Source organism: Schistocerca gregaria, chromosome X (genome assembly GCF_023897955.1).
Source record: "Schistocerca gregaria isolate iqSchGreg1 chromosome X, iqSchGreg1.2, whole genome shotgun sequence".
In the NCBI taxonomy this organism is placed as follows: domain Eukaryota; kingdom Metazoa; phylum Arthropoda; class Insecta; order Orthoptera; family Acrididae; genus Schistocerca; species Schistocerca gregaria.
In genome coordinates, this window is record NC_064931.1 from 336,608,669 (window position 1) to 336,628,040 (window position 19,372).

A 19,372-nucleotide genomic window follows, 5' to 3' on the forward strand; every position below is an offset into this window, starting at 1 on the left:
TACCCGCATTCCTATTATCCTATTCATTATTAAACCTACTCCTGCATTACCCCTATTTGATTTTGTGTTTATAACCCTGTAGTCACCTGACCAGAAGTCTTGTTCCCCCTGCCACCGAACTTCACTAATTCTCACTATACCTACCTTTAACCTATCCATTTCCCTTTTTAAATTTTCTAACCTACCTGCCCGATTAAGGGATCTGACATTCCACGCTCCGATCCGTAGAACGCCACTTTTCTTTCTCCTGATAACGACATCCTCTTGAGTAGTCCCCGCCCGGAGATCCGAATGGGGGACTATTTTACCTCCGGAATATTTTACCCAAGAGGATTCCATCATCATTTAATCATACAGTAAAGCTGCATGCCCTCGGGAAAAATTACGGCCGTAGTTTCCCCTTGCTTTAAGCCGTTCGCAGTACAAGCACAGCAAGGCCATTTTGGTTATTGTTACAAGGCCCGATCAGTCAATCATCCAGAGAGCCTCCTTTTAAGTTTTAAAACCTCTTGTACACTCTCATGTTATTCACATTTTTCGTAAAATAATAAAGAAACGTAAAACGTGAATAATATGAGCGTGTACAAGAGGTTTTAAAACTTAAAAGGAAGCTCTCTGAAGAGAAAAAAATCAAGTGAGTCTGTCATTCGGATGAACTACAAAACTGCACTACTTTTAGCAAAATACCTGCGCCCCTTCACAGATTCTGATTTTGTAAAAGAATACCTTGTGGTTCAAGCTGAAGATTTATATCCACTTCAGACAGAAAACACAACAGTCATGTGTCCAAAACAAGTTGTGGCCTACGACGTTGATACCCATCTTGCAAAATCTTTCCAGAGTTTGTTTATTTTCTTTCGCTCCCCATGAGAGTGTAAATATCAGAGGCACACAGCTGGACGTGACATCTAGCATTCTTAGCGGAGTTTGGGAAAGTGTACAAAACTTACGTTTGTGACAGAATTTATTAGTTTTTGTCTACAGACGGAGTGTCAGTATGTTGGGAAAAAATCAGAGAGCCTGAATGAGAAACTAAAAAAGCTTCCAATGCACATTCGTGCTGATTCGCAGCTTGAAGTAATTGTTGTGTAATACGATAGGGAATATAATGACATTCTAGATTTCTCCAAGCATTTCCAGGGGGACCAATTTCCTCGTTTATACAAGTGTTCACACGACTCCCCACCCGGCTCCCTGTGGCGATGTAGGAGGTACATTGCTCGCTGCTCGCAAGCATGCGTTCACCGTGTGCTCCCGGAGCACGTTTTTCTGTCATAACGCATCACAAAGCTGTTCCGTGTGGTTCAGTTCGGCACACTGGTTGGCCATCTCATTTCAGGAATGTTACTGTCGACTTAAGATTGCTGCTCTAGCACAAAGTGCACTGACATGCTGATACAATCAGTCATGGTCTCCGCACTGTTATTCTACTTTACGCAATAGCCACAGTGCTGTTAAACTTGTTCATATCCCCTCGCATTTGGCATTTTCTTAAACGCAATAAGGGGACCACGCCCTGACCAGAAAAACACTCCCATAAAGTAACACTGATGGCGCTACATATGATAGAAGCCAACGTTCTTCAGGCATTTATCAAACCCAAAACCTTCCATCGGACTGCCACTGGGCATAGCGTGGTTCGTGACTCTTTGCACCACCTCAACCGTCGCTCAGCAATGACTACAGAAATGTGTGGCTTACGAGGAGCTGAGACGTATGCGTGCCTATGCGTTCGACAAATGTATCAGGGATGAGAAGAAATGAATCGAAACCGGGCCCGGTGGAAGTCAATCCGTCACGACGACCACTCAGTTATCGGGGCGGACTGTTACTCAGATGACATCAGTGAGTAGTCCACGTTCGAAGTGACTGCGCTTTCCTCGTCCACCCATTCTGCTGCTACTGCTTCTCTACTGACAACCTTTTACACTAGCGGGTACATCTTTCGTGACATCAAGTGTTCAGTTCCGCATTACACAGGCGTGACTGGATGCTTTTGATCACAGAGAGTAATTTTCCTTGTCATTTTCGAGACTTGCTTTTCATGCTACTTTATTTTCCCGAAGATAGCAGTGAAATTTGAAAACTGACATATGTAAAAATATAAACGCTTGTAACGAAATGTGTTTGGGGTGGACACGATTCCCATTACACCCCACACCCCCCTTACCCTTGTTGGATCCGCATCCGCGCCGCACCTGTCAGCAACTAAATTAGCCACAACTGCTGTATTGATGAGATAATGCTCCTATCGCAACAGAGCATCACGGATAAAATAAATGTCGACCCGGTAGGAGAGTATAGGACACACAAGAATCTCAATATCAGCGCTTTGATCTCGTTCCTATGATGGGCCACTCCATCGTGCAGGGCTGGGTTTCTCGCGTGCCACCGTGTCAAGTACTGTAACGCGAGTACCGGGATTCGGGGATCAATTACCGTGGGGCAGTATCGGGGTTCTTCCAAAGGTCGCTCTCGAAACAACTAATGCGGCCTTAATTACCGTGGGGCAATATCGGGGTTCTTCTGAAGGTCGCTCTCGAAAGAACAAAGAAAGATCAGGATTTACCATCCGGTCGATGACGAGATCGTTAGGGACGGAGCGCAAGCTCGGTTTAGGCAAAGATGGTGAAATTTCAATCAGCGGTATCCTTTTCAAGGGCATTTGCCTTAAGCGGTTACGGGAGATCACGTGAAAACCTAAATCTCCAGATGGGAATTCGTATTACTGCCCTACGTAACGTAAGTTGTGACGTTTGTTACGTTACATTGCGCAGCGCTCTAGCGGCTGCAGGAAACACTGCTTAAACTGCGCAGAACACTGACACACTAGCTTGCTTCCGCGTCGGTAAGACGTATTGGTGAGACTTACGCGTACCTATGCGTTCGACAAATGTATCACGGATGAAAAAAAATGAAGTGGTAGAGGCCACTGAAGTAACGGAACATGCTGAATTTTTTGGTTTTTGTATATCTGTGAATGTTTGTGACGCTACTTGAAAATAAATCAGTTACCGGTTAACACGTTGACTACTATCAGTGATAACCGTATCCCATTGTGACTCGTGCCCATCCTCGAACAGCATAACCCTGTGAACGTCATGTTGCAGCCCGCGGGCCGCATGCGGCCTTAAGGCCGGTTCCTACTAGGGCTGCCGCGTGTCAAAACCGGGCGTCAGCGGCGTGGTTGCCATGGAAACGGCGTCAACGGCACGGCGCGGCGGGCTCTGCGTCGCGGTTTGACCATGTCGAACCGCTTCCGCTGCCGCGTACCGCGCTCCAGGTGCGCGCCGCCAATCACAGAACGCGCTGAGCGTGACGTCAGGTACGGAACCCCGGGCCTCACGAACTTTCGCCAAACCGCTGGCGCGGACGCGGCGGCAGCTATGAAACACTTGTCATCCGATTCCAAGGAAACTATTCGGTAGAAAAATTTGATTCTTGGGCATGTTACAGCCTGATATATTGTCTCGATAAAGGACCGAATTTCTTTTCGTTATTCGTCGTGGTTACTTGCTGTATCGCATTTACGTAAACCTTTACACGAAATTTTAATGAGTGCGCAGAGGTAAAAACGCAATGCGTGGACTTTGCGTACAGTTCATTTTAGGTAATACATTATTGCGTATGAGTTTTAGTCAACATATCGAAATGTTTTTAAAGCTGAGAGCAAAATGATAGCTATTACCGTTCTCGAGATATTGAATGATATGACGGCGGACGGGCTGTGCGGCGGCCGCGCGCGGGTCGCTCGCCATGCAACGGATACTTCGTCCTGCACGTCGTAAACCATGTGGTTGAATCAGCCGCAAATTTCGTAAACGGTCCAAGAAATCGAAACGTGTTTTTTTGCCAACGATAACTTGTAAAAAGTCTTGTATTTCGTCGCATGATAAATTTCCAAACTCTGTTTATCTACCGAGATATGAAAGTACCTACAGTTTTTCGGAAGGGATAGATGAATTTTTTAAACGGCATTTATTAGCATGTGGAATTAGAAGTTAAACCGAAACTAATTTGCTGGTATTTCATAAGATGTAATTTGCTATTTATCTACAGCTATTGATTATATCCTTTGGTAAGTAACAAATGTTTTTTTTTTTTTCTCGATCCAGTGTACTTTAGTGGTTCAAGACGCGTTTCGCCTTTTACTTTAAGGCATCTTCGGTGGAATCTAGAATGGTTCAGTTTTGTTTTGATATGTGATACTTGCAGATTATAAAACAGTTCACATCTTTTTTTTTTACGTGAATAGCTGTTTACTTACAGTGAATCGAATTTTTGGCGGACATATACGTTTCCCCTCACCTGGTCACATGCTGGAGGTTGAACTAAAACTTAGATTAAGGAACATAAGCACATTTTCATGTTCGCTCTTTTTTCTTCTGTCACTAGTTGTAGACACTATACCGAAAACTTTGATTTGAAGTCGTAACTACAGTGTGTTCACCTCATGTCCCTTCCTGTTTTGTTTGTTTATGTACATGTTACCAACCTAAAGAATTATCTGCTGAAAACTAATGTTTGTTTATTTCTGTTCTCCTTATATCTGTATGTATGTGTGGCTAGCCAGTGATAGTTGTAGAAAGTTGAAAGTGAATGCAGTAGTTGTCAGACAGCGGTTGAAAGATTTGGTGTTCAGCTGATTTCAGTTTTGGTTTAAATGCATTGTGGAGGAGTGCATGGAAGAGTAAGTTCACTGCTTACATTAATAGATAAAATAGTAGAATAGCATTTCAACAGATGATTATTATCAGAATACTATCACCCAACCCCTTTGTCCTCACTCTTTGACACCTCATAATACGTCCTGTCAACTAACCCCTCTTGTAGTCAAAAGTTGTGCCGTAATTTCCTCTTCCTCCTCTATTTAATTCCGCACCTCTTCTTTAGTTAGACGATCCTCGTATGTAATCTTCAGCATTTTTATTGATCACCACGTTTTGAAAGCGTCCATTGTGTTCTTGAGAGAACTGTTCATCGTCCACGTTTCACTTACATACAAGGCTGCACTCCACACAAATACCTTTGTAAAATAGTATCCAACCATTACAATTTATATCCGATGTGAACAAATTTTCTTTTTCAGAACGCTTTTCTTGCTATTGACAGTCTTTATTTTATATCCTCTCTACTTCTGCCTTCTCAATTACTGTTTCCCTTTCAAGAAATGTAGTTTGGATTCTGTACAAGTTGTAGATAATCTTGTGGCCCTGAGTTTTATCGATGACATCTCCAGAGTTTGAAAGAATGTTTTTATTAAGATTGTCAAAACCTTTCTCTCAACATGCAAATGCTATAAACCCAGTTTCGCAGTTCTTCATTGTGTCTACTTAGCTAAGTGGTAGGATCAGTATTGCCTTGCGTGTTCAGACATCTCACAGGAATCTAACATTTTGCTTATGTTAGTTTGTACAACCCCTCCCCCTCTCCTCTCTACATATTAGTTCCACTTTCTAGCCTTCTCTCATTTGCTTAGTTCTGGCTTTGCCAAATGAGTTCTTGACAGTTCCTTCTCCTTTGAGCAAAGTTTTCTTTGTTCTTTCTCATTTTCATTCCCCTATGTTTTCCAAGAGCAAAATCGCATTGCAATTTTGGACTTCCTGTTAACTTCATGTTTAGACGTTTCTATTTCCGATGGCCTACTTGATTTGCTACATTTCTATATCTTTGTCAAATTTAATATATCACGTTTTATCTAACGATTCCTACTGTACCTTCTTCCTGTTCACATACTCTGTTGCATTCACCATTTCTTCTCTCAAAGATATCCATTCGTATTCTAGCGGATTCCATCCTCTGTTTCTGTCAGTCGTTGCATTACGGTAACTTTAAGGTTATCGAAAAACTGTGGGTCTTGAATTATTCAAGTTCCATTTCCTTAATTTGCTACCGTTTACTGTCTCTTTAGTTGTAAACCGCAACTCGTAACCAATAAATTATTGTAGGTTTGCATCTGCACTAGGAAATGTCTTATAATTTAAAATCTGGTTTCGAAAACTCTGTTCCAAAAATATATTATTCTTTCATGATTCTTAAGCAAGGTGCTGGCGATGCTTAAATTATGCTCTGTGCGAAATTCTATCAGGTGGCTTCCACTTTCATCCCTTCCCCCAAGCCTTTGTGTTCTTACTGTTTTCCTGCACATGCTACCGTATCACATTTTAAATTTTTGTCTCGCTTAACCATCTGAATAATCTCTTTTGTCGTACATTGTTTGGATGTGTTAGGAGATAGTGAACAATCATGAACGGTAGTTATGAAATCTGTTTATGGTGAAATGAGAAAACATGAATAATGAAATATGTGAGAGTACATTGCACAGAAAATGAAAAATTGGTATGCCTTCACCCAACTTCGTCTTTCATTCATGTAGGTGTAAGATATGGTTAATCAAACGCACCGAGCGTTTCAGTGGGTCCCGGCCCGGGCCGTACCTCAGTGGCTGTCGGTCATTGGCTACCGCTAGCGTCTGCCGCTTCCAGATGGGAACGCCAATTCCGCGAGCCGCCGCGTCAATGCGGAAACCGCTTGCCGCTGCCGCGCTATAGTGGGAACCGGCCTTTAATCAAGTATTCGTGCGGCCCGCAGTTCTCAGCCGCGTTTTACAATAATGCTCGCTTCTACCGGCTAAGACCAGAATCCAAAAACGTCAGCTAACGTTAACAGCTTCTTAAGAGTGTTTTTTAAGATTTTTTTTAAAGATGTACGTAATTTTAATTGATTGGTAAATTCGACCGTGAGCTAAGTAAAGTTTGAGCTTAGGTCAGCGGCAGTGTAGTATGCAGCGCGACCGTGCGGTGTTAATAGAAGTGAGAGGGGGGTATCTGATTGCTTGTCTCCCAGTGCTGACAACTCAAGAGAGTGCGCCACTAGCACCGATCAAACTGCTGTGGTATAAATGTCAAACGGAAGTAACATAGATTTGTACGACACGCACGCACGACACGACACGGACGCACGCACACACAGTGCTGTTCGAGATGTCGTTGAGAGAGGTTGCTTTACCTGCGAAGGGTGTGGCGGATCGCCGCCCGTCGGGGCCAGCTCAGGCGACTGAGCTGATCCCGGTGGCGGCCCCATCCGGCCCCCCACTTATGACGAACCGGCTTACGACAACTGACCACGACAGGAATGACTCTTCGGATTCTGATGTGCTCTCTCGTGATCGAGTGTTCATTCTTATGAACAAACTCGCACACGGGGGTTCCTACCCGGGTCGAAAGGACGACGAGGCGACTATACTCGCCTTCTGTCACATTCGGAAGGGTGCCACTCTGCCGTACACGAGGCAGCAAGTGTCGGGTGTGCCACCGAGAGCCCCGCCGGTTGAATCGCGCGAGTCTGCGGTCCCGGCGGTGGCGGCCTCGGCGGGAGTTGCGCCGCTGGCCTCGACCACTGAAGAGGTCGATGTGCCCCCGGCTGCACCCCTGGTCCCCAAGACACGAGAAGAGCCCGTGGCTACGCTAGCTGCGGCCGCCGAGATGCAGGATATCGACCTGCCTGACGCAAATTTGGCTGAGGCCATTGCCGAGTCAGAGCGCCGTGACACTGACTCTGACGCTGCCCGTGCGCCCAGAAAGCGCCGGGCTATGACGCATGACGACTCCGACACTCCCTCTCAGACGTCTGATACAGCGAGGCCGCGGAAGAAGGCCTCGAGGGGTTCCCGCCCTTCCACCACGGAGTCTGGGACGACTATCGCGGGCTCCTCCGCGAGCGCCGCCTTGCCGAGACCGACGAAGACGCGGCGGCCCACTCGTCCACCTGCCACCTCCCGGCAGCCGGATGAGGATGGTTTTGTCGCCCCTCCCAGGCGGCACACTGCCAGGGCTGCTGCGCTGCAGCAACCGACGCCGCTGCCGACCGCCAACGCGTTCGCGGGGGCCAGCGTGGACGCGACGGAAGATGGCGCCGCGCCTCCTGTGTCGGCCCAAAAGAAGCCCCCGCCCATCGTCATCCAATGGGCGGGCGGGTACAAGGAGTTCCAGCAAAAACTAGACAGGGCGGCCACGTCCGCCACTGTCAAGACTGCTGGCCGTGACCTCTACAAGGTCACGGTGTCCTCCAACGAGGAGTACCGCGCGGTGATGGACACCATCTCCAGAGATGGCCTCCCGTGCTACACGCACCCCTCTGAGCCGCTCAAACTTCTGAAGGTGGTGTTCCGCCACCTTCCACTCAAGTTTGGGGCGGACTATCTTAGAGAAGAACTCGAGGACATGGGCTTCGGCGTCCGGTCCACCGGACTGATGAAGTCCCAGCGCACGCACCGCGACATGCCACTGTACCAGGTTGTCCTTGTCGACAACCTGGAAAATCGGAAGATTTTCCAGGTGCAGCGAGTCGGCCGGGTCAGGGTCGCGGTGGAACCTCTCCGAGTCAAAGGCAAGAGGGCCCAGTGCTTTTCCTGCCAGAGGCTCGACCATGTCTCCCGCTACTGCTCCATGTTGCCCCGCTGCGTCAAATGCGCGGGACAGCACGAGAGCAAGTCTTGCGGGCTTGCCAAGGAAGAGAAGCCGACGTGCTGCAACTGCGGCGGCGCGCACGTTGCCAGCTACAGAGGCTGTTCGGCCTTTAAAAGGGGCCGAAACCACCGGAGCGGAGGGGCTGCTCCTTCTCGTAAGGTGCACCCGTCCACCAGCTTTGCTGCCGCCACCAAGGGCGGACCATCAGCCGCCACCGCCCGACGTTCGGAACTGGCGGCGGGCGAGACGAGGCATCCGGCCGCGCCGTCCCCGTCTTCGCCCGGAGGGGAGGCCACCCCCACACCCACGCAAGCGCGCGGGTTGCCGCCCCGCGCAGGCGTCGCCGGCGCGCGGGCCGGGCCACCCATGCCGCTGCACGCCGGAATGCCGATGACACACTGCCGCAACAGACGACGGCACCTCGTGCTACGCCGCAACCGGCTGCCGACGCTCCGCGGCAGTCGCCTACTACGGAGTTGCCGCAACCGGCCTCCCCAGTGGCGGAGGCCGCCCCAGCGGCCAACGCCGCCCCCTCGGCCACCGATGCAGCCGAGCTCCGTTCGCTCTTGCGGTCGTTGAGCCAGCTGCTCGAGCAGCTACCGGTGCTCGTCACCGCGGTCACGTCGGCCCTTCAGGCCGGCGTTGCAACCCCGCCGCGTCATGGATAATCGCCACATTCATGGCCTCACCGTTTGCGCTTTCAACGCAAACAGTTTGGTCCCCCAACAAGGGGAATTCAGGGAGTTCTTGCGCGACGAGGCAATTGACATCTGCCTCGTGTGCGAGACCTTCCTGAAGCCGGGGACACATGTCAAGGTGGCCAACTATCGGTGCTACCGCACCGACAGGTTGACGCATGGCGGGGGGACGGCTATTTATATCAAGGCGTCCCTCAAGCACCATGACGTTCAGCTTCCGCCCCTCACTGCAGTGGAGGCCACTGGGGTGGCTGTCACCACGACGGCAGGGGTGATCACCTTCGTTGCGGCCTACAGGCCGCCGAGGGGACTGCTTCAGGAGGCCGACATCGACGCCCTGCTGGCTCTGCGCGGGAAAGTCTTCATTGCGGGTGACTTGAATGCCAAGCACACGCAGTGGAACTCCCACGTTACCAATGCCAGCGGCCGCCGACTCCTCCGCGCCACACAGCGGCATGGCGCGATAGTACTGGGGCCTTATGATCACACTGTCTTCCCCCATCGAGGCCAGTCAGATGTGCTCGACATCGCCGTGCTCAAAGGTGTTGGGCACTTCACTTCGGCCACCGTTCGATGTGCCATGTCGTCCGATCACCTCCCGGTGGTCTTCGACATGGACGTCATCGGTGCATCTCTGCCGTCCGTCCGCCGCAACTTCCGTGGCATCGACGAGACGCGCTTCCGTGACGAGGTCCTTGCCCGACTCGAGGGCGCGCCAGATCCCGCTGTGCATGGGGCTGAAGAAGCGTTAGCCTTCTTCACGCGGCACACACTAGCTGCGGCGGAGGCGGCCACCCCCAGGCGGCCGGACCGGCCGCGAGACATGTCGCGCCAACTCCCGCCGCCTATCCTGGAGGCGATAACAAACAAGAATCGCCTCTTCCGGGAGTGGCAGCTCACACGGCAGCCAGAAACGAAGCGCCGCCTCAACAGGGCGCGACGCGAGATTCGGGCAGCCATCGATGAACATCGGAATCGGGACTGGGCGGGCTTGGTGGCCACCCTAACTACGACGGATGGTAGTGCTTGGCGGACCGCCAAGCGCTTCCTTCGTCGTCGCCAGCGAGGCCCGCCTCTCCATGCGGACGTTGTCTGCGAGCCGGATGCTAAAGCCAGCATCCTCGCGGACACGTTCGCGGAAAATTTTCGTCCTGTTGATGGTGTGCTCGATCCCGATCATGTTCGTCTGGTGGAGGATCGCCTGCCGGTCTTCCTCGCTGCAAGGGAGGCTGACGATGTGATCGAGGAGATAACACCCGAGGAAGTGGACCTGCAGCTCCGTCGCCTCAATCCGAGGAAGGCGGGTGGCACGGATGGTGTCACCAACCACCTGTTGAGGATGATACCGCCGGAGGTACACCAATCTCTGGCGGACATCTTTAACAGTATCCTCCGCTCTGGGACCTTCCCTTCCGCATGGAAACATGCGGAAGTGGTTGCCATCCCCAAGAGCGGCAAGGATCCGCGACAGGCAGCGCACTATAGGCCGATCAGTCTGCTCCCGTCCCTCTCAAAAGTGTTTGAGAGGTTGTACGTGGAGCGGCTGCTGCGCATCGTGACAGAGCAGCAACTCCTTCCCGAGGAGCAGTTTGGTTTCCGGCGGGGCCACTCTACCACACAGCAGCTGTTGCGCCTCGTGGAGCAGGCGATGCGTGCGCTGGAGACGCGAGAGTACCTAGGGGCGGTACTTCTCGACGTCTCCAAAGCCTTCGACTGCGTGTGGCACGACGGCCTCGTGTACAAACTTTTTGTGCACGGGGTACCGACGTCGCACGTGGTCCTGCTGCGCTCGTATCTCTCGGGGCGCACTTTCCACGTCCGAGCTGATGAGGGCACATCCACCGACCGGCAGATTCGGGCGGGAGTGCCGCAGGGGTCGGTCCTCGGTCCCCTGCTGTTCTCCCTGTACACCGCCGACGCCCCGCGGGTGGCACGCGTGGAGTTGGCGCTTTATGCTGACGACACGGCGCTGTTCACCCGCAGCATGAACGCGGCCGAGATGCGCCGCCGCCTCCAGCTCGGATGTGACGTCCTGGGTGCCTGGTCCACGAAATGGCGCCTTAAGTTTAACGCTGCGAAGAGCCAGGCTGTCATCTTTAGCAGAAGGATGATGCCACCGGACCTACCGCCGGTCACGATCATGGGGGGCCCCATTCCATGGTTGCGGACCGGCAAATATCTCGGGGTGACATTGGACAGACACCTGACGTGGCTGCCACACATCCGCGACGTCAGAGGGCGGGCAGTGGGGCGCCTTCGTGCGCTTTACCCATTACTCAATCCCTCATCGACACTTCCTCCACGCCACGGCCTCACCATGTATCTGTCCCTCGTCCGACCGGTACTGGAATATGCGGCCGTGGTGTGGGGTAACGCGGCAGCGACGCACATTGCGACGCTTCAACGCGTGCAAAATAGGGCGCTGCGACTTGCGCTCCACAAGCCGCCTCGCTACCCAGCAAGGCTGCTCCATGAGGAAGCGGGCATCCCTTTCCTACGGGATCGCTTCCGGCAAATCGCAAGGGTGTTCTACAGCGATGCAGAACACTCTGCCAGTCGCCTGATTCGTGGTCTGGGCCGCCAGGTCCACCACAGGCCAACGACTCGATGGCCAGACCTACTGCGAGAGTAATTTCTCTCGCAACACGATGTCGGAAACAAATATGGCGTCGCAATGACTGACGCCTAGTGAGGACAGCTCACTCTGTTAGGAATAAAAGCACCCTGAAGATGTCACTGCAGGAACAGCAGCCCCGCTGCTTAACCTGCCCCTACACCTGGCATATGAAGCCAGCGTTTTACAGCGAGCGAGCGAGCATAGATTTTTGAATGCGCATTATAGAAACAGTCATCTTCAAATATGTAGTAAGTAATATGAAATCAAGTCAAGACTGTTGTCCTACAATAAAATGAGTAAACGTAAAAGAAAGACGGTATTCAAAACACTAGTAAACATCTGTGATCGTGTCTCATACTGCAATTATTCTGATTAATTAATACAACATACTAACTTGTGTAGCTTATCTATTAATAGTAAGATTGGCAGGAGAAGGTGTGGTTAAGTTGCCAGGACAGGAAAACTTGGCCATTGCATATTTCTTGCCGTGAACAGCGCTGCTACCTACCGAGAAGCGGTCAGACTATTTCTAATTGTTTCCTGGTTAGTATTGAGAGTAATAACATTTCACAATATCAATGTTTAAACGACGTTACAATGAAATAAATACCCCTAGCTGCATACAGGCGTTGACATACGTGAACGGGGACAGTTGAAAATGTGTGCCCCGACCAGTACTCGAACCCGGGATTTCCTGCTTACATGACAGACGCTCTATCCATCTGAGCCACCGAGGACACAGAGGATAATGTGACTGCAGGGACTTATCTCTGAGGCGCCTCCCGTGAAACCCACACTCCCAACTTATTGTCCGAAAGAAGAGATACGATCTTCATATAGATATTTAAACGACATATTTTAGCCTGCAGATGTAGTTCAGTGTGATAGATTTTTTGTGGACCGCTTATGCCAACATGGCGTCCGATTAGGAGAAGTAGGTAAGCTGTAAGCATCAATAAGAATTAACCTAACCTAACTAACCTAACACACTTCGAAAAAACATGCATAATACAACATACAGTATAAAACCGACTATAAAACCTTTTATATACCAAGCTATCATCCGGCAATCTATCTATTTGTGACAATGTTGAATTTATTAAGTTATATTATTTAAAACCGGTTATGGTCTGTTGTATGTGGTCTAATACAGAAGTGAAATTGAAAACGGTCTGTTGCAGCCGTCTGGTATTCTTTCAGATACTAGGGCGTGAAGACGTCTAGAAAAGGTGCCCGGAAATCAGAAAAACAAACATGGGATCCTATTGCCGTGGCACTGGCCACAATACTCGCTTAGGAACGGACAATTCATCACTATGTAAGCCTTCAGAAAAATGCATGTAGTTCCAATATGTTATTTTCATTTTCGCTTAAAAATATTTGGTGTGACACCTTATAATATGTTGTTTCAGAATGTGTAAGTGGTAAGCTGCCATCAATAACCACGATTTGGTGAAAACTGAATTTCTCTTTGAGTGGCCACTTCCCCACCCGCTCCCCAAACCCTCCTATGAGGCACGACGTGTCGACCTACGATCTCAGTATTGGCTCTAACGCATCAAGTTTGACGACCACTGGTCTACCGGACCACAAGGCTCGCCACCTACCTGGAATAATCGTATATTAATTCTTAAACGTGTGACCGCGAGAAACGTTCGACGAGACGGTCCTGGGAACTATCTTAACGACTGTGTCAGTCCGCTCGGTGCGAGGACATGGCAACAACGGATACACCAGCCACAGTGCAACAAATTACAAGCAATTTCAGTACTCGACAACAACTTGTGAATAATCACATAACCAAGAATCGGCGTGGTGAGGCAGTGGTTTACAAGCTGGGCACGTGTTTCGGAGGAGCGGACTCTGAAGTCCCGTCTGGCCACCACGAATTAGATTTCCCACAGTCCGATTGGTCATGTCCTGCGATGATACTAAGGAAAAGGATATGACCAGTTTGTTTTCCCATCCTTCTCTCATCGGATTTGCGCTGCGTCTCCAATAACCACGACCTGGAAGGGGCGTTAATCCCACTTTTACGTTTATTCTCCTTGGCATGGGATACGGAAGCAACCACGCGTATTCTTCTTCTTACCGCACATCACAGATTGTTAAGATTGAGATAGGGAATGAACAGAATCATTGGACAATCGAAGAATTAAGAAAGATGCCCAGTACACGTTGGTACACACAGATGAAACGGTATGATATCATGTGGGCCGATGTATATCGCTTGCTAACAGTGCACTATTCAGGTTGGTGAGGCAGTTATTCACGTTTTGGGAATGTTTACATGTCATGAAACTCGGCCGCTGATGGTCTGCCATTGTCTCTCCCCACCGAGCACTGTCCCATCATACACATTGGATTGTTCCCCTCCAGTAACCCGCATGCGACACATACTTTCAACAAGACAGTACGCTGTCATATCACTACCGAAATGTGTCAGAATTGTTTGAGGAACACACCACGGATGTAAAGGGGCCTATGGGACCTCTCAAGTCACCTGGAATTAATCTTTTTGAGGTCATTTGGTACTACAACGAATGAGTTGAGGTATATATGACCTCGGATCAAGCTCCAACAAATATACGCGGGTTGCGGTTAATCATCAAGGATCAGTATGGCACCTGAATGCTTTCGTTGTTTCGTAGAGTCCATGATATGAGACTTCGCCATAGTAATTATGGTGAAAAGAGTGCTAAAAGCTACTGCGTAAGTGTCTTAAACTGAGCTGGCCATCTGCGTATTCACAACTGTACAGTCAAACCTACAAGTAGCTTTATATTCTTCACGTAAAACGTGTAACTCCATTTTTGTATGAGCTTTACGTGTAGAGTTGCGCTCTACCAAAACTATAGTCCGATAGTTTTGGTGCAGTACATAAATGACGTAATATATGGTAGGATTACCGGTAGTATTGGTTACATTGATAGGGAAAGAAATGTAAATGAATGTATGAGAGAGAAACTTGGAGCCGTCGAGTTCTTTTTGTTGCAGCAATTGCTCGAAAGTAAAGTGCTCCTAAAATAGTGTGAACACCTCGAACTAATTTACGAGCATAGCATGATGTCACAGGAGCAACGACGTATATTACATAATCGGTAACAAAAACATCATCTATAAAATACTTGGAAATGGCCTAAGGCCGAAATTGTACAAACGTACAGGAAATAAAGAAAATGACAGCTCAAGGCTTCAAGAAATCATTAGAAAATAGAACATTCTTTATCATGATCAAAGGCACGAGTTTCCTGTTGTTATCGATAAGAGCGAAAGTTATTTATTAATAACTGAAACATGTTTTATATACGTCCGACGAAGATTGAGGCGATGTCTGATGTGTTTTTGTTTTGGTCATTTTTTTAATTTTACCTTTTCTTTAGATAGTTGCGTTTTCTAGCGCTATATGATAAACCTCTAATTTTTTTACTGAAACATCCCTCTGTTTCACATTACAAACAACAATTTTCGAATAAAACCTGAATTAAACATTGACAATTGTTACAAGGAGAGATCGTGTGTCACATTCGATGAAATTTGACTTTTTCTGTTTTCTATTCCATAACGTACTTTAGATACTCCTGAACGTTTTGGCGTATCATACATTAAAAACAGACAATTTTAAGATTTTTTTAAATAACATGACAGATTTCACTACGTCGTGTACACTGCCATAGTTGGACAGTCATATCATGGGAAAGGTCTAGGAGGTTGTGAACTCACTTGTTTTGAAGCTATTGTTATGTCTGGGAATTTGGCAGTACAATTAAACAAATCAGTCCTCTGTTTCTGACAGTAGTTTGTTGGAAAATAACTTGCTAGCCAGTGAATTCTGTAGTATACTTGCACATTGTAGTGTACTTGTATATTGTTTTTTATACATATGCAAAATGAATAAATGTTAAAGGAACACAAATTTACGGTTAACAGATATGTGAGATCTGAATTTGCGCCTACAGTTTTAGAAAACATGTATGCAAGCATTGAAGGAAATGTAAACAATCAGAATAATATTTATGAAATGACCACGCCCCGTACCGCTTGGTGTTATTACAGTACAGGTATGCTGAAGTTGCTGAACTTTTCTGGTAACCTACATGCATTTACTCATAAACATTCTCTTCCTTTGACATTAATGGAAACAATCAAACCTGCATTCAAAGACGAGAAGACTCAAAATGTGAATGTTTCCTTCCATAATGTCGTATGATGACGTGTGCCTAAAATGTTTTTATTTTGTTCTCATAGCGGTGACTGATGTTGCAATAACATTTATCGGTGGGAAGTATAAAAGACTGAAGGTTCTGGGTGAGTTATGGGTAAGATTAGAGCAGAATACAGCTCGAGGACTGTGTGAACTGGATGTGCTTCGCATGTACCAAGCAGAATGTGCTGCTCAGCAAATGACAGAAGAAGCAAAAAAGTATGGAAGAAGGGAAGTAATGGGTGATTGTGACAATAAATAAGACACAGAATATGGGCCAGGACAATTTTAGTGCATGAAAGCGTCAAAACTGTAAGTCTGGATAACAGTTTGTAATTAAAATTACTTCGAACATCAATATTTCTGAACTACTTTTTTTACTGTAAATGACCCGATATATCAGAAAGTAATGACAGTAGAAACATCAAATTTTTACAGCATGCCAAGAATAAGATTCAACACATTGGAACTAGAATAATAAAAGTACCCTGTGTTATTTAGTTTTTATTTTCATTTATTTAAAAATAAAGCCAGAAAAAATAATTGTTTGGGAAAAATATCATAACATACCTGATAATCCCATTTTTACAGTAGTACTAGTTCATTGTATCTCCAAAATACATTAATTAATTATGGGTAATTGGAAGTTAGTGTCTTAAAATATTTCCAAGATAATGGGTCACAAAATTTGAGAATTTAACACTGGCAGCATACGACATACAATCTCCCCATAAGTAACAGACAGGAGGATAACGGTGCAGAAGAAAAATGTTCCGTAGTTTACGCGGCCCTCATTCAGTTTCCAAACGGTTCACCGCATCCAGTTTCTAGGGGGACCTAGTAAAACACTGCTGGTATACGTAAACACAGGGCTGGAATTAAGGTAACACAAGATAGGTTTGCAAGACATCTAACGTACAGATAAGACGGTTACTGTCTCAACTGACAAAGACTATTGGGAAAACTACCGTAGTCTACTCTTATTTATGACAGCGTACTGTAGTTTTACAACTCTATTTACGTACAATTCTGTGTGAGATAACAGTGTACTCTTGGAACAATTAATTTCATATGTAATATGTTGGAGTATTTACAAATGATTTCCTCAGGAATTGTTTACTTGGTATTCGACTTAACAACGGCTGTGGAGTGAGCAGACGCTTCTTACGTGACAAAGGCGGTATTCTTCTCATTGTGGATAAAAATGAGTTTCAAGACTGTTACGTTGCTTTCGTTGTTACTGTGGAGGGACATGACTATACAGGCAAAGCTGCCTTGCGCTCATAAGATGCTCACCCCACCTGTGACACCGTTAGACGAGATTATTACAAAATGTTTGTATTTCTCTCGTGTGCCTATCGTTTACGGAACAAGATATTTCAACAGCGTACCTTGCCTTCATCTTCAGGTGATACACGTGGAATGAGCCGACAAAGTACTGAACAAAATCGGCAGAATCTTGGCTCGATGTAACATCAACTGCATTTTCCGTCCACTTTCCAAAACGGGTGCACTATTAGGTACGATGAAAGATGACTTGGGGCTCCGTAAACCGGGTGTCTACCGCTTTCCGTGCAAATGCGGTATGACATATATCAGGCAGACTATGCGGACCGTCGAAGAAAGTGGAATGTGCACAGGAGACACACGGCCTCAAGCAACCAATAAAATCTGCCGTTGTTTAATACTGCGTAGCTACATGCCCTCAATGGAATATGAAAAAATGGAAGCGCTAAGACAGACCTCGTCGTACTGGGACAAGGAGGCTGTCGAAATACGAGCGACTGACGGTCGGATCAACAAAGACTGTGGCTTTACGCTCAGAAAAGCATGGAAACCAGCCCTCACCCAACTCAAGTCACAACGTGGGCCGAGAGCGATTTCCGGACTTGACGAGGGCGAGGACGCACTAAGGGATCGGGGTTGGTCTGAGCACTCGGCGGCCGCGTCACCCCACCACTCTACCCGACGCGACGAAGTTTCAAAGTGAATATACGTGTTTCAAAGCTTTGTAGCCTTTACTACATTCAACTAACAATTATAAGTAATACATCAAATGAAAGAGCAACTCAAACAGTTTTTTGTATATGTGTGCACAGAGAGAAGAGTATGTGACTCGAGAACTTATCGAGCGAGTGATAGCTTTCACGCGCAGCCCCAAGTAATCAATTCGGAAGGCTAGTCGTGAATTAGCAATTCCAGTGACATCTGTGTGGATACTTTTTAAGGAGACGCTTACAACTACGTCCTTATCGTTTGCAGTTGTTACAAGCCAGCTGTGCAAACCAAATGTTGTCGCATGACGATGCATATTTTCTCGACAGTTTCGTCTTCAGGGATTAATCGACATTTCACCTCAGTGGAAATGTGAATACACATAATGTGCGTATCCACAAGATAGTCCAGTTGCAATGAGACTCCCCAAAACTGAATGTCCTTTTGCGCCATATCCCGGTGGAAAGTTTATGGGATTATCGTTTTCGGCGAAGCAGCCGTAACTGGTGTTTCTTTTTTGATGTGCTAGAACTACGGCTCTTTCCTTAACTAGAAGAAGCTGAAACACAGAATTTTATGCAGCAGCATGTGGGTGCGTCGCCTCACTGAGATAACTCAGTACGCAATCGGTTAGACGACGTTGTGCCCGGCCTGCTGGTTTGGCCGCAAGGAGCCAGATGACACAGCTTGTTTTGCATGAGCTTCACGTTCACAGTCGATCTAACACCACGCGATTTTTACCTTTGAGGATTCATATAGGATCGCGCGTATATGCCTCCGCTACCAGCTGATCTAACCGACTTTAGAAACAGCATTGTTAAAACAGTTAATTCAGACACACTGATCAAGGTTTGGGAAAACTCGCCTTTCGACTCGAAGTGTGACGAATAGTGCTCACACTAAACACTTGCAAGAAAAACTGTCAGAAGGGCGCCGCGCGGGATTAGCCGAGCGGTCTCAGGCGCTGCAGTCATGGACTGTTGTCAGATGTGCTCTTTTATTTGATGTGCTATTTATAAAGAATGAAGTTGCTGACAGATGTGAAAATTACCAAATTATCAGTTTAATGTGTCATAGTTGCAAAATAATAACACGAGTTCTTTACAGCAAACCTGGTAGAAGCCAACCTCGGGGATAATCAGTTTGGATTCCGGAGAAATGTAGGAACACGCCAGTCAATATTGACTCCACGACTTATCTTGGAAGATAGGTTAAGCTTAGAGAAAGGTTTTGACAATGAAACTTCCTGGCAGATTAAAACTGTGTGATGCACCGAGACTCGAACTCGGGACCTTTGCCTTTCGCGGGCAAGTGCTCTACCAACTGAGCTACCCAAGCACGACTCACGCCCCGTCCTCACAGCTTTACTTCTGCCAGTACATCGTCTCCT

General features: G+C 47.5%; 1 protein-coding gene across 1 annotated transcript in view; it reads left to right on the forward strand.

Annotated features, from left to right (window-relative positions):
* The first annotated feature begins 6,983 nt into the window (after positions 1–6,983).
* The window catches only part of LOC126298059 (translation initiation factor IF-2-like), a 37,696-nt gene continuing 25,307 nt past the window's right edge, over positions 6,984–19,372 (forward strand). The window contains exons 1-2 of the mRNA XM_049989378.1: positions 6,984–8,119; positions 8,585–8,992. Coding sequence (XP_049845335.1) covers positions 6,984–8,119; positions 8,585–8,992 — 1,544 coding nt within the window. The remainder of the gene's footprint in view (positions 8,120–8,584; positions 8,993–19,372) is intronic.